Raw genomic sequence first — 12,636 nt, forward strand, 5'->3', positions numbered from 1 at the left:
CAGGCCTTCCTCTGCCGGGGCCGGGGACTGTCCTGCCCGGAAGGAGAGACTCCTCAGACACAAAAATCTCTAGGCAGGGTGACAGGCTTTGAGACTTAGAATGAGGACAAAATGGGTCTCCAGTCTCCTACCTCGAGTCTTTCTACTATGAGGACACCGAGGTCAAGAGATGAGAGGACTTGGGCAGGGTCCCTGTTGTAGTTAGGGGCTGAGCTGGGCTAACGTTGCAACTTCCTGGGAGACTGAGGGGAACCTGACGTGACAGTGCTATAAAGGAAAAAGAGGGACATTAGACAGAAGGAAGGGAGGGAGGGAGAGGACCTGGGAGGAAGAATTCTAATTCTGCAATAACAGAAAGCTCTGTGGAAGAAAGGAAATACAATCAAAGGACATACCTTGGCTCTCCAGGGGTCATCATTGACAAGTCTTAATAATGCAGATGCTTTAAACATAATTTAGGTTAAAACAGAGCTCTTGCTATATTGTAAGATGTGGGCAGGAGAGGGAGGAGGGTGGTGTCAGAAAGTGAACTCTTCATCCATCACAGCAGGAAGTGAAGAGACGGTGCGTAGCACAGATAAATCAAGAAACGGCAGCAGAAGCATATCATTTAGAGATCTGGAGGCAAGTGCTGGAAGAAACGGTGAGTTAAAGGCAGCAGCCTCTAGGGGAGGTGGGTGCTGGATGCTTGTTTTTCACTGTGAGTCTTTCAATACTATTTGATTCTTTCAAGCATGTCTATGCATGGCTTTGATCAAAATTTAAAAATTTATTTAAAAGACAACAACCCAAGGCTTCCTTGCTGGCAGTCAGACAGCTGGCCCAGTCCACAGCGCTGTCTCAGGCAGCCTCTGCTAAGCAAGTCTCTCCCTGTGGACGTCGGGGCTCAGGAGCCCCATCCCCTGCAGCTTCTCTCACACAGGGCACCTGAACTCAGAGCAGAGAAGTCCAGGTCAGCCTCGACTTGGGTCTCTGGAGAAGGCCTACCCCCTTCTCTGTTTACAGCAAAGGAAAACATGCTGGTGGGGCTACAGGGCTTGTCGCTGTATTTGCCGTCTCACTCAGCTTCTTCCTGTGTTGCCAGGGGTAAGGAGGCCTTTCTGTTGACAACCCACCCAGGCAGATCTCACCCTCTTGGGAGGGGCGGTCATGCCACCAAAGGCAGCTTGCTGATTTGCTCCTGCTGGGACAGGACACCACGGCGGGGGTGGGAGGGGGGGTACCAGTGTGACTTGTATCTGAGGAGAAGGGAGTTGCCTCTCAGAGGCACCTGCTAAAACTCAGAAAGGGAAGCCACCACATCTGCTGTGGAAACAAAGAGTGAGACTTTTGTTCGGTCACCGGCTTGGAGCACGGAAACCTCAGTTTCGTGGATGTGAAGTTGCAACGTGCATGTGGCTCAGCCTGAAGACTGACATCGGCCCCCGAACCTTTGCCTCACTCTGAAAGGGCAATTTCCCTGCCTGTAAAATATGGAGGTTGGCCTTGTAGTGGTTCTCAACCACGATGGCAAAACCTCTGTTGTGAAGGTTATTGTGGCAACTTGTCCTAATAACAGTTTAAGAAGTGAGGTTGGCAAACAAGGTGCTTTTTATGATGTGTAAGGGAGGGCTCAAAGTCCTCCCATGGAATCATTGCTTAAATCTTCATCTTTTTTCTTGAGAGGAAGAAAATAGTGCTAGAGCTGGGAGGGGGACTGGCTGCTGGGTGTGACGTACTGTATGTTGACACTGTTCATCGAATGCACTTAGGAGAAAATGAAAGCAAACCCCAAAACAATTAGATAGGAATCACTGAACTTGAACCTCTCTCAGGGTCATTCCAACTCAAAAGCAAATGACCGTGACTATAAACAGGACACTCTATCTCAAGGGACTCCTTCAACACCACGCTTCCCAAAACGGCCTATCCTCTGTGGCCTGAGTATGTAGGGCACCATAAACCGGCCCATGGACGTTCTTGCCTTGTGCCTTTGTCAAGCTCTCTCCACTCCCTAATGAACTGTCTTCTCTCCTTCTCATATCCTACCCTTGATCAGTGTCAAGACCCAATTCAAGACAGGCTCCTCCATGAAGATCTGACCAACTGAACCACCACAAGGTTCACTTCTTGGATTCCCATAGCACTCACAGTCTGGAGTCCATAATTTCCTACTGCATTATAAACTGCTTTATATTTTACTGATTCTTTGGATCACCAAAAATGACAAGACAAGGATTAACTGTCATCTTTTGCAGGGGGCTGACTCATAGCAACTAGCACAGAGCTGGGCACATCCTAGGCATTACTTGCTTAATTAACACTTCATGAACAATTTCCTGAATGCAAGAGCCAATGGTCAACAATCAAGTCTTCTTTAAAAAAAAAACCCACAAAATTTAAAACATCATGGTCCCCTAAGGCACCATATCTAAGTCAGTCTTATTGTAATAAGAATGTAAGGGGATATATTTAGAAGTTTCTTCTGTCATTGTTTCCACCTCAAAAAAATAAAAAGCAGAACTTCATTTCTCTTTCCCCTGTGAACATATAGCATACTTGGAGGCTGATGGCTGACTCTGAGTTTTGGATTCTTATCTCATCATTCATATCTTGCCTGAATTTGTCTTGAAGCACCACAACTGAAAAACACAAACAGAATATCATTCTCAGGTATCCCTTCACTTAACACTGAGCTACTGAGTGTCTTCTATGAGGGTCAGCCCTGCAGAGTCTCTTTGATCTCAACTGGGCTTTTGGTAAAGTTAGACAATGCTCTCATTCATTCCCATCTGATTTCTTATTCCGCCCACAAAGGCAGCTGTTCCAAACCTCCGGACACCTCCCGCACTCTCCTTACCAGTCCACCACCTTTACTTTCTGCAGAGGACCTCATTTCCTGCCTTATTTAGAAGATAGAGACCACACACCATGGACCCACTAAATATCTCCCTATTCCATAAAAAGATAAATGCCCGATAACCACAGCTCTACAATGGCCTAAGGATGATGCAAACATGAAATCAAAAGACCTATTGATGAAGTCATCATTGAGTCTTTCTTAGGCAGCTCTCCAGGTCATGTTTACTTTCTCCTCTCCTTATACTGTTTCTGAGTTGCCGCAAGTCTATCAAAATGCCACTTAGCCAGAATGATCCCTGCAAGAAATTCTGCCTGAACCCAAGCTCTGCCTTTTCAAAACACTTTCTTTCAAGAATTGGCACCCACATTGTTTTCACCTCTGCTGCCAGGGTGCGAGAGGTATGACCTGACTGGTGGTCCTCTGAGGCACATCGCACACAGTCCTCAGCACAGTGGCCAGGGCGCGGTAGCCGGTACCCAACCTCTTTGCATCCTGGGAGGCGTCCCACACCCACTGACCACATTCTGAAGTGTCTTTGTACAGACAAGGCCTTCCAGGGGCCTTGATAGAATCTGTGAATCACAAAGTGCCTTTCAGTTTCCCTTTCAATTGGCTCAGGGGTACAGAGAGACCACAGATTTGTCTTCTTCAATTGACACACAATGTATAATTAATAAATTGTCCCTTTAGGAATGGAGGGCAGCCGTCTAAAGGGGCCACACACTCAGGAACCTCCTTCTCGCCTCTGTTTCCAGGGCCTTTTCTTCTTCTCAGACTGGGGTTTACAGACATGATCTCACCCGTGGGCTCCTGTGGCAATAGGTAGGTAACGGGCTGGGGAGGCTGCTTTCAGTTCCCCAGTTTTCAAAGTCAGAGAGGTAGTGTCTAATTGAAAGGCACACAGCAAGGCAGGGATAAACCCTGTGTCTGAAGACCACGGTATACTGCTCTCTCTCTGCCTGCATGCCCTTAACATTTTTGGTGGGGTTGCAAAATGCTGAATGTCCACAGAGGAAGAGGTCCTTCCTGATCTATGTGTTGAAATGTGAGAACTACCTCTGGGCGTCTGCTCGGTAAATTCCTTCCCCCTTCTCTCTGCCTACTCCAGCTACATCTACCTTCAGTCCCCTACTCAGGAGCATGTCCCAGCTGAAGCCCTTACTGACACCACTGCTTATCAGGCTTTCCTTTGGCTAGCTTTTGCAGCTCAACTGGGGACTGGGTTTCATGGTCACAGAGACCAACTCCTCTGGGAAAAGCAAAATCCAGGTAGGTTCTGGAGGTACAAGGGTTGATAAGAACCCTGTGTGGACGACCCCTCCTCCTCCCAAACTGGGACTCCTCTTAGCACGTCAAGGAACTCCTGTTGCTCCTCATCCCCCCGCAGTGAAGACTTAACTGGCCAACTCACAGAAAGGCTGTTCTTGGACATGGTCACCAGCAATGAAGTGTCTGCTGGGTAACCAGGGTGGAACCTTCCCGATGGGAGGCCCTCTAAAGCCATGGAATTCTTTAGCAGAATCAACCATGACAACAATAAAAAATCTGTCATCTTAAATTGACACAATATATAATGTAGCATGAGTCACATTCTTAATGATGATGTCATTAATACATTACAACAACAGACATACATATAAAATAGTACTTACTATGTGTTAGACCGTTTACATAGTATTTTCACGCAGCCCTTGTTTAATAAGAGCATCCAATGAAGTACCAGCTCTTTGCCCACCATACCTAGCATACTGTGTCACTGCCAGGGGCGGCAGCATCCTCCACCCTCTTGCCCCACCTTCACTACTAACGCAGGGTCCATCCTCTAGACCCTAGACTCAGCTTTGCTCCTCAGAACAATAAGACCAAAGGCCTTTTACAAAAGCTCCAATGAGATGACTGATGTCTGGTTTCGTCAACTACAAGTGAATAATTAATACTTGCCAGTAAAGAAATAGACTCATTGTTATGGTAGCCACATGGAGGCTATAAAAGGCCATTTTGTGCAGCCCTTGGTGGAACCCTGGGGCCAACAGCAGCCAAAAGAAACCTCTTTGAGAGGGTGGGCTGATCCTCAAATGTGGAGGCTGGAGGAGCTCAGCACTGTTTTCCAGGAATGCTGCTCCCAATGTTAATTAGCTTGTTGCTTATTCATCACCTAATTCAGCTTGCTGGTCAATGACAGCAGCCGAGGCCCACTGAATGCTCAAGAGGGCGTAATATATCAGAGGGGACATGCACTATCCCCTCAAGACCTTTTTCCACTTTTTAAATTTTCTTGTCTACTGTCTTCTGTGGGCCAGCCTCTGATTTGATTGGAGTAAAACTCTCTGATCCTGGTGGATTTTACACCCTCCTCCTGGTCTAATGTGTAAAATGACTTTTTCCCTTTCCACTTCCAACAGGGACTGAACAAAGTAGGCTTGGGTGCTTACGGAACCAGTCAGAACTGGCCAGAAAATATAATAAAGCAGCTTAGTGAGCAGAGCTCTAATGCCCCCAGCCAGAAGCTCAGCCTGCAGGACTAGCCAGAGGAACTGGCTTTGTGAGCAATAACACACTCTCCTTGTGGACTCGGAGCTGCCCTGGCAGATGGCAGCCAGTGCCAACAAGTAACTCTCTATGGGAAAGTCTCACCTCCTCCAAGTGGTCACTGGGTGCTCAATAATACCCTTGAGTGACCCTGACCAGTTACACACACATATACACACACACAACTCTTACGGTATTTTTGTCCTCAGGGCCAAAGTTGCCCTTGCGGCAAGCAAACAGAGCTGACAGCTGCTAGCTGTTGTCATTTCAGCAAGCTGTTCCCCCAAACTGCTACCCAGATCCCCACCCCCACCTCCAGCCCACTGCCTGAAATTCCACCACTAGAGATATCAAGTATTATTTACTTAAAGCTTTATTTTCCATTAAAATACCTCCAAGTCTCTGTTTCCTTTCTGGTCAAATGACTTCTGAAGCACCTGCTCTGTGTCTAATGGGAGATTCTTGTGTATTTAGCTCTTGAGGATTAATGTGTTTACTGGCTCCTTTTTTGAAAACAATTTTTGACACAGGCCAAATAGCCAGTGGGGATGGTGGATAGGCAGGGCAGTATCTGGAACTGGAGGTGGGCGGTCTTAGGGAGGGTCTGATGGTGGAGGAAACGACTTTTAAGTCCTTCACCATCCTGCCAGCAAAATAAACCTAGATGTATTGCTCTCCAGCATCTGTGATCTCCATCGCTGCGAGCAGGGCTTGAAACCAGGGCCTGCGCCCAGGAGTAAGGTAAGACACCCCCTGCGCTGGGGACACAGGCAGAAGGTGGAAAGGGGGAGTGTGGGAACCAGCACTCTCCTGATTTTCTCCGCAAGCTGGCAGGACTGCCCCAGGCTCCCGGTCAAGCCTTGAAGGCACCAGCGAGCGGGCAGGAAAAGATCCTTGTCCTCTTCCTGGCCTGGCTGAAAGGGCCTGTCAACCCTTGGCGAGCCTTTCTGCTGTGCTGCGGAAACCAGGCAAGTACAGGTCAAAGTCAAATTCCCTGGGCTGGGGAGGGCACCTGGGCAGTCCTAGGGTTCTGCTCTGCCAGGTTCTCCACACAGAGAACCATACTCTTGTCGGACCACGCTTCCCACCCCCGCCCCCACTGCACATGAAGAGCACGCCCTTCTCTTCCTTTTCATACGGTGTACCCTTGGAGGGGGAGGGCTGTCCTGAAAAGCAGATGCCACTACAGACAGGTAGGCATCTTCCCGAGTCTTCAGAGCTCAGGAAAACCCAACATTTACCCCAGGAGTACAGCCCACTCCCCCGCTTCCCCCACCTCCTCTCCCGCCCCCAGACAGCCGGGAGGGAGAGCGATGCTAGGCCGGAAGGCTTCAAAGCGGGTCAGGCGTATCTCCTCTCTCATTAATGCCCGCACCCCTAAACATCGCCTCTTCGCCCGTCGCCCCACCCATCTCACGTTCACTGCAGGGCGCTGTGAGCCCAAGGAGGCTGCCAGGCGGGCCCAGGCGGCCGTCGCTGGCCCTGGAGGAGGTGATGGTGGCCGCGGCCGCAGAGGCGGCGGCCGGCGCTCTGCAGTACCTGGGTGCGGGGAGACCACCGCCGCCGCCGGGCTCGCAGCCGCTGCAGGTGTCTCCCGAGCTCGGGATGAGCGCCGCGTCCTCCCGGGCGGGTGGCTCCGTCCCAGGCCGCGCACCTGCTGCTGCTGCCACCGCCGCCGCGCCCCAGCTCCGCCGTGCGTCGGCGCCTCCCCGCAGGGGGTACGCACCGCGGGGCCCAGGGTGGGCCGGAGTGGGTAGGGGGCTGTTCCGGACCTGAGGCCCAGCCTTCGGAGGGTTTCGGGGTTCCCAGGCCGCGCTAGCCCAGCCGCCGAGCCGAGCACCCCCGCGGGGCTCGCAGAAGGGTGCAGACCCCTCGCGCATCCTTACGGCCGCGTCGCCATGCCCAGCAGCATCCCGGTCCCCACGCAGGCCCCGAGGCCTGCGAGTCTGGGTCTTACCTGGGTCTGCGGCAGGTTTAAGCGAGCAGCCGGAGGCTACCGCGGGGCCCCGCGCCGGGGCGCAGGATGCTCTGCCGGGCTCCGCTTGGCGGCCGCCGCGCTGGGCCCCGCCCTCGGCCCCGCCCCTCCACCCGCCGCGGCTCCGCCTCTGTTCCTGAGATCCCGCCCCTTCGCAGCCGCGGCTGTCACACAAAGAGCCGGAAATGGCTGCGGCCAGGGGCTCCCGGTGCACCCCTTAGGGCGGCCCGCGCATCCTGGCCTGCACCTCGGACTTCCCCCCGCAAGGAGAGCCAGCAGCGCCGCTTGGGGTGGACTTGTTCCCCAGGAGCTCCCAGGCTTGGGAGCCACACCTGCAGCTGTGGGAGGACTGAAGCTTTGGGCTCCTTTGGTATCTCATAGACCTCGCATTATTTCCAAGTGCTCATTTATCTCCCTAATATTTATCGAGCACCTGTTTTGTTCCAAGTACCGTGCCAGGATCAGAGTAGGCACTGGTGTACAAAAGATGGGCTCCCTGTCCTTTTGGAGCATATCATTTATTTAGGAGAGACTAGATAAATTTACCTAGCAAATGTCCAGTTTCACCTGGGAGACATTCTGTGAAGAAAAAGAACAGGGTGAAGGGACAGAAAAACCTGAGGGTTGGGGAGAAGGGGCTTACACCAACAGAATCTGACACCAAATGCTGCTCCTCTTGTTCAGAAATACATTCTCACCCTCCCTTTTACTTCCTTGGGGGCAAAGCCCAGAAGCTGCCTCTGTTAAGCAGGGACCTCCCTCAACTTCATTCAGTTCAGTTCAGTCCCTCAATCGTGACCGACTCCTTGTGGTCCCATGGACTGCAGCACGTGAGGTTTTCCTGTCCATCATTGGCTCCTGGAGCTTATGCAAACTCGTGTCCATCAAGTCAGTGATGCCATCCAACCATCTCATCCTCTGTCATCCCCTTTTCCTCCTGCCTTCAATCTTTCCCAGCATCAGGGTCTCTTCCAATGAGTCAGTTCTTCACATCAGGTGGCCAAAGTATTGGAGTTTCAGCTTCAGCATCAATCCTTCCAGTGAATATTAAGGACTGATCTCCTTTAAGATGGACTCGTTGGATCTCCTCGCAGTCCAAGGGACTCTCAAGAGTCTTCTCCAACACCACAGTTTAAAAGCACCAATTCTTTGGCACTCAGCTTTCTTTATAGCCCAACTCACATCCATACATGATTACTGGAAAAACTATAGCTTTGACTAGACAGACCTTTGGTGGCAAAGTAATGTCTCTGCTTTTTAATATGCTGTCTAGGTTGGTCATAGCTTTTCTTCTGAGGAGCAAGCGTCTTTAATTTCATGGCTGCAATCACCATCTGCAGTGATTTTGGAGCCCAAGAAAATAAAGTCTGTCACTGTTTCCATTGTTTCCCCATCTATTTGCCATTAGGTGATGGGACCGGATGTCATGATCTTAGTTTTCTGAATGTTGAGTTTTAAGCCAACTTTTTCACTCTCCTCTTTCACTTTCATCAAGAGGCTCTTTAGTTCATTCAAGAAGAATTAATTGCCTAATGGACAGAAAGGCGAATACATAGTAACAGGAAGTATTTTCTGGCAAAACCTGGGAAAGAACTGAGAGGAAAGGCACCTTTCTCTTCAAGACTTACCTCATTTAGCGCTCTCCACAGGAACGGGTCTCTTTAAACTGCCTGGTGGGCCCTCAAGCCAGGGGAAGTCAGGCAGCACTGAATTCCAACCTTGGGATCCCTGAACAAGTCACTTCACTCTGTGCCTGAGATGCCACCCTATCTACAATGTGGGGAGATGAATTGCTTTTCCTACTTCACAAGGTAATAATTTGAAAATATTTGAGACATTTTAAAGTTAAGGGGTAAAGTTTTGCTACAGGGGAACCTTTCTGAAATATTTCTGAAGAGCTCACAAATTTCTAGTTAATCACTCAGCTATTCCTATCGGCTATTTATAGAGGAGCCCCATTACTCAACAGTCAGCAAAGAACTTGTGAAAGTCTTTGCCCTCACTGATCTCACATCATTTCCCGAGCACACAGCATTCATAATCCTTTGTGGTGTGATGTTACATCACTCATTCTAATTTAGATTGCTATTTCAGAAAGGATGACATACATATATATATATGTATGTCATATATATTAATATATATATATTCTCTCTGGTGCCATGTGAGAAAGCTGTGGGGGTGTTTGTGGAGGATGGCTTTGAAAACCAGAAGTGAAGTTTCCTTCTTTTTTTTTTAATTTTTAATTTGCTACTGTGATCCTTGGGATTTTGGGTGTCAGTGATTACAAATATGTAACGGTGAGAGACTGGATTTTCATTCTAAATGGCATATTATTTTAGACGCTGTAAATTTCTGGCAGACTTATTTCTCCCTGTGGTCCCTTCCCTGTCTTTTCACCTTGCAGGAACACGTTGCTTAAAAACAAACAAAAAAAGATGATTATGTCTATAGTTGGTTAGATCTTGGGCAAAAATAATTCCCTGACCCCTGAATTCTGTTCGCTTATAAGGGGAAGCAACATGGTCTTTTTTTTTTTTTTTTTTTTTGCAACATGGTCTTATTGAAACCACTGCTTTGGAAATACGGAGGCTTGCCTTTTGGTCCTGATTTTGCAACTAAGTTATCTGAGATAAGTCACTTCACCTATTTCCTCATCTATATAATGAAGTAGGTTAGATGTACTCCAAGGTCCTGCTGCATGTGGGATACTGCATGAGTTAAAACAAAGGACATGCCCAGGCCAGGCTTAAAGTACACTAGCTCTCACTGCTGTCAGGATGGAGCCAGAACTCCTTCCCAGGGCCCACAAGTGTCTGCATGATCTGTCTCCATACCTCTCCAGTCTCTTCTGCTGTGAAAAACCTCGTTGTGCTTCAGGTAAGAGGAATCTTTACATTTCCAAAACTTGCTGTATTCTCTCTTGCATTTAGGCTTTGCGCAGGCTGGACGTTTTTGCTTGGCATGATCTCTCTATTTCCTGCACTTTCTACACTTTCCTCCATAATGCTGGCAAACTTCCAGTCATCCTTCTGATATCTGCTCAGCTGTCACTTCCTCCATGACCCCTCCCTGTTTGAATTGGGTTAGGGTCAGCGTTCATACTCCCTGGGCTTCCTCTACCTTACTACTTATTATGCTGTGCTGTAATTAGTAATACTTGCCTATATACCACCATTTGAACATAAAATCTAAGAGAGCAGAGATGGTATCTTACTCTCTATTGATTCCTCAGGGCCTAGTACATAACAGGTGTTCTATTATGTAAAATAATAGAAATAATAGTAAAAGTGGATCAAATAAATAATTGAAAGTGAAATCTTAGCTTATATGTTGCTTGAAACTTGTAGCTCTCTGTCTACTGCCTTCAGATAGATGTCCTTCCCATTCAACCCAGGCTGCACCATCAGCAGTGAGAGGACCACAGTTATGAGGTGAGAATTGCTTTGCTGCTTGCAAAGCTGTGGGCCACATATTGTGGTTCTGTGTGTGCCAACGTTGCCTTGTTTTTAGAAAAGCCCTAAGTCAATTAGGACACCTAGGTCTCCGTATAAAATCCATTGGCAGACCTTGCTTCATGGAAACCAATAGTGGAGCATCTGGAGTGGGCGTAAGAATTAGTTATGAAAACAGGACAGACCCATAGACCTAGAGAATGAACTTGTGGTTACCAGTGGGGAAAGAATGGCAGGAAAGGATAGTTAGGGAGTTTGGGATAGACATGTACACACTGTGATATTTACAGTGGATAAACCAACAAGGACCTACTATATAGCACAGGAAACTGTGCCCAATGTCATGTGGCAGCCTGGGTGGGAGGGAAGTTTGGGACAGAATGGATACACATATACACATGGCTGAGTTGCTCTTTTGTACACCTGAAATTATCACAACATTGCTGATTGGCTATACTCCAGTATAAAATAAAAAGTTAAAATAAAAAAGACACATTTCAGCAACAACAACAACAGAAGAATCGGTTCTGGAGAGAGGAAATATAAATGTTAATAATGGCTAACATTTATCAAGTGCATTATCTCATTTAATGTTTAAAATTATCCTGTGAGGAAACTGTAACCATTAGTCCCATATTATAATTGAGGTAACTAAGGCAGGCTAGATACCTTGCTCAAGATAGTGAGACCAAAGCTCATGCTTTTAACTTTTAACCAAATTATATATAGTCTTATTTCCCTCCTCCCAAACAGAATCCTTGTATTCTGTGCCATTACCGTGTCATCTTATTCAAAAAACATATTTAATGCAAGTTTTAGTGACATATGGTATTAAAATGCTTCTAAATCCATAATAATGTTTTTAACAAAGGAAAAGGAATGTGAGATGGAGAAAAAAATGTGAATAAATAAAAAAAAAATCTCCATGTGCAATGAGCTTGCTACAGATTTAATTCGTGTAGTTAAACATTCATGTAGTTAGCAGGAAAAGAGAAACGTGATGGTCAGTTGCTCAATTTACATTGTCCATTAGATAAAGCCTGACCACTTGGTTAAAATTGCCTCATTTTACACATGAAAGAACGGGGGCCCAGAGAGGGACAGGGTTGCCCAAGGCCAGCTGGACCCAGACCCAGGGCTTTTCGTAGGAAACTGGGTTGCCTATTTCCTTTTTTGAATCTGAAATAATTTGTTAAAGCAGATTTTTTAAAACAGTTATTGGAGGTTTATTTGGAATCAGTCTCTATGCCAAGTACTGTGTATGGATGAGCAAATTTTATCCTCACAAAATCTTCAGAATCCTGTTGTTGTATAGGTGAAATATTGGGGGCATCCCCTCTCTTCTTTGCTGTCTTTTTCTCACTGCTCACATCTCACAACTTCTAGAGAACTGGTCTCCCTTGAAGGTCATGTATTTTCTGTATAACTTGACAGCAAAGAAACTTTCATCATTTTTTAAACAAATACTGTTTACAATAATTTTGGATAAGAACTGATAAGGAGACCTCGAGTGTATTCCAGATTTGGAATGCAGCAGTGTAGCTGAGGTACAGTGAGTTTGGTGCTGCTGTATTCTCAGGGGCTGGCATCGTGGCCCTATAATCAACCCCACCAAACGGTTGGGAGCGTGGAATTTGGGGACAGATAGGTCTGGCTTCAGGCCTGCATTCTGCCTCTTACTAATTATGGAACCATGAATGGTTTTCCCAGTTTACTGAGCCCCTTGTTCTGTGCTTAGTCACTCGGTTGTGTCTGAAGCCCTCCAGGCTCCTCTGCTCATGGGGATTCTCCAGGCCAGAATACTGGAGAGGGTTGCCATGCTTCCTCCAGGGCAT

General features: G+C 47.7%; 1 protein-coding gene and 1 long non-coding RNA gene across 5 annotated transcripts in view; one reads left to right on the forward strand and one right to left on the reverse strand.

The window, feature by feature from the left end:
• Nucleotides 1–7,444, reverse strand: part of CYFIP2 (cytoplasmic FMR1 interacting protein 2) — a 134,742-nt gene extending 127,298 nt beyond the window's left edge. The window contains exons 1-2 of one of the 3 annotated variants that reach the window (XM_043464854.1): nucleotides 7,329–7,379; nucleotides 2,539–2,621 (exon numbers count right to left, since the gene is read on the reverse strand). In XM_043464854.1, coding sequence (XP_043320789.1) covers nucleotide 2,539 — 1 coding nt within the window. In that variant the 5' untranslated portion in view covers nucleotides 2,540–2,621; nucleotides 7,329–7,379. Of the gene's footprint in view, nucleotides 1–2,538; nucleotides 2,622–6,910; nucleotides 7,045–7,328 lie in introns of those variants that run through there. The other 2 variants (XM_043464855.1, XM_043464856.1) reach the window with 2 other exon arrangements.
• A 1,469-nt stretch (nucleotides 7,445–8,913) lies between these two features.
• Nucleotides 8,914–12,636, forward strand: part of LOC122439636 — a 78,490-nt gene continuing 74,767 nt past the window's right edge. The window contains exons 1-2 of one of the 2 annotated variants that reach the window (XR_006268946.1): nucleotides 8,914–9,157; nucleotides 10,126–10,226. This is a non-coding gene — a long non-coding RNA (uncharacterized LOC122439636). Of the gene's footprint in view, nucleotides 9,158–10,073; nucleotides 10,227–12,636 lie in introns of those variants that run through there. The other variant, XR_006268945.1, reaches the window with a different exon arrangement.

The sequence above is a fragment of the Cervus canadensis genome, chromosome 4 (assembly GCF_019320065.1).
Source record: "Cervus canadensis isolate Bull #8, Minnesota chromosome 4, ASM1932006v1, whole genome shotgun sequence".
Classification (NCBI taxonomy): domain Eukaryota; kingdom Metazoa; phylum Chordata; class Mammalia; order Artiodactyla; family Cervidae; genus Cervus; species Cervus canadensis.